Source organism: Octopus bimaculoides, chromosome 6, assembly GCF_001194135.2.
Source record: "Octopus bimaculoides isolate UCB-OBI-ISO-001 chromosome 6, ASM119413v2, whole genome shotgun sequence".
NCBI lineage: Eukaryota > Metazoa > Mollusca > Cephalopoda > Octopoda > Octopodidae > Octopus > Octopus bimaculoides.
The window spans coordinates 90,518,517-90,520,185 of NC_068986.1; the positions used below are offsets into that span (position 1 = coordinate 90,518,517).

The 1,669-nt window shown below is 40.8% G+C and overlaps 1 protein-coding gene across 1 annotated transcript in view; it reads right to left on the reverse strand.

Annotated features, from left to right (window-relative positions):
* The window catches only part of LOC106869824 (geranylgeranyl transferase type-1 subunit beta), a 16,989-nt gene that overhangs the window by 4,164 nt on the left and 11,156 nt on the right, over positions 1-1,669 (reverse strand). The window contains exons 7-8 of the mRNA XM_014915713.2: positions 1,026-1,210; positions 184-292 (exon numbers count right to left, since the gene is read on the reverse strand). Coding sequence (XP_014771199.1) covers positions 184-292; positions 1,026-1,210 — 294 coding nt within the window. The remainder of the gene's footprint in view (positions 1-183; positions 293-1,025; positions 1,211-1,669) is intronic.

The following is a 1,669-nucleotide window of genomic DNA, read 5'->3' on the forward strand; positions in this document are numbered from 1 at the left end:
GGGCATAATTAAAAAGTGGTTGAGAATCCCTGCTCTAAACACTCACCTCCCCTGCGCCACACTGCCTGTGTAATGAGGAATGGCACTGGATCTACTTGTACTCAATATACCCTGCTACCACCTTTTCCGTAACATTCAACATAATTAAATGAAGAGTAGGGGACATTTGGGAAAACAGCTTACCTGGTGACTGATTGGGCCATTTGGCAAATCCTCCAATAGCTTCTTTCTGAGTGTCCATCATGTATAACCGATTCTGGGTAAAGTTGGTTAATTCAAATATATTCAACAGCTGGAAATAGATGAAATAAACCCATTGGTTTGTTGCTTCACAGATTACATTGATACTTCTTAACTACACTTCTCTGGATGATGATATGGCTGTTGTTGTTAGCAGTGTTTCTTAAATACAGGAAAGAAAGAGCTTATAGCTGTTTAAACCTTACATATATTTTAAATGTGTAAGCACAGAGAATAACATACAAGCATACATACACTCACATATGCAATCACTGTTAACATCCCTTCCAAAACTATTTGATGAATATTGACTCAAGAAGAAAGTATCTATGACTCAAAATGGGAGTCTCTATTGCACTAATATAGGAACTGGTATGGGTCAGTGAAGGAACCACTCTTGAACCAATAAAAGAATCTCTGCTGCATCAACAAAGGAGTCTCTACTCAGTCAATAAAGATGTCTTTACTGATCCAATGAGGGAGTCTCTACTGAGTCAACAAGCCTGTACCTAAACAAAACACACACACACATTTTCCTTTATTGGTTTTACTCATTGGACTGTGGTCATGTTGGGGTACCACCTACAAAAGATCAATCAACCATATCAAAACCAAAAACCGATTTCAATGTGGTACTTGTTTTATCAATTTCTGTTTGTCCAATCACTAAGTTACTTACAGAACACAACATAAACACACGCACACACACATACAGTTTCTGTAGACAGTGGTGGTGGTGGTGATGATGATGATGATGATAAAACAAAGAAAATAGTGAAGAAAACCTTCAGAGTTGCCCCAATCCAATAAGAGTAACACGTATCATCTGGTTTATTTGGTCGTCCATGGAAGCCAACCTGTTGTCGCATAACACACCATCTTTTCAATCTTTCTAACTGGTGCAAAGTGAAGGTTTCATGAAGACACCCCATCAATGATAAAGCTGCAACTGCACAAAATGTGGGACCACCTACAAAAAAAAAAGGGAGACAGAAATATATATGGAGTTAATACTTACTGATCTCAAGAAAAAGAAAGGAAAAAATTATGTTAGAACTGATATTGTTGTGTGTGTGTCATCATCATCATCGTTTAACGTCTGCTTTCCATGCTAGCATGGGTTGGACGATTTGACTGAGGACTGGTGAAACCAGATGGCTACACCAGGCTCCAATCTGATTTGGCAGAGTTTCTACAGCTGGATGCCCTTCCTAACACCAACCACTCAGAGAGTGTAGTGGGTGCTTTTATGTGCCACCGGCACGAAGGCCAGTCAGGCGGTACGGGCAACGGCCACGCTCAAAATGGTGTATTTTATGTGCCACCCGCACAAGAGCCAGTCTAGGAGCACTGGCAACGATCTCACTCGAAAGTCCTTACACATGCCACGCTGGGCACAGGTGCCATCACGATTTCGCTTGCCCCAATA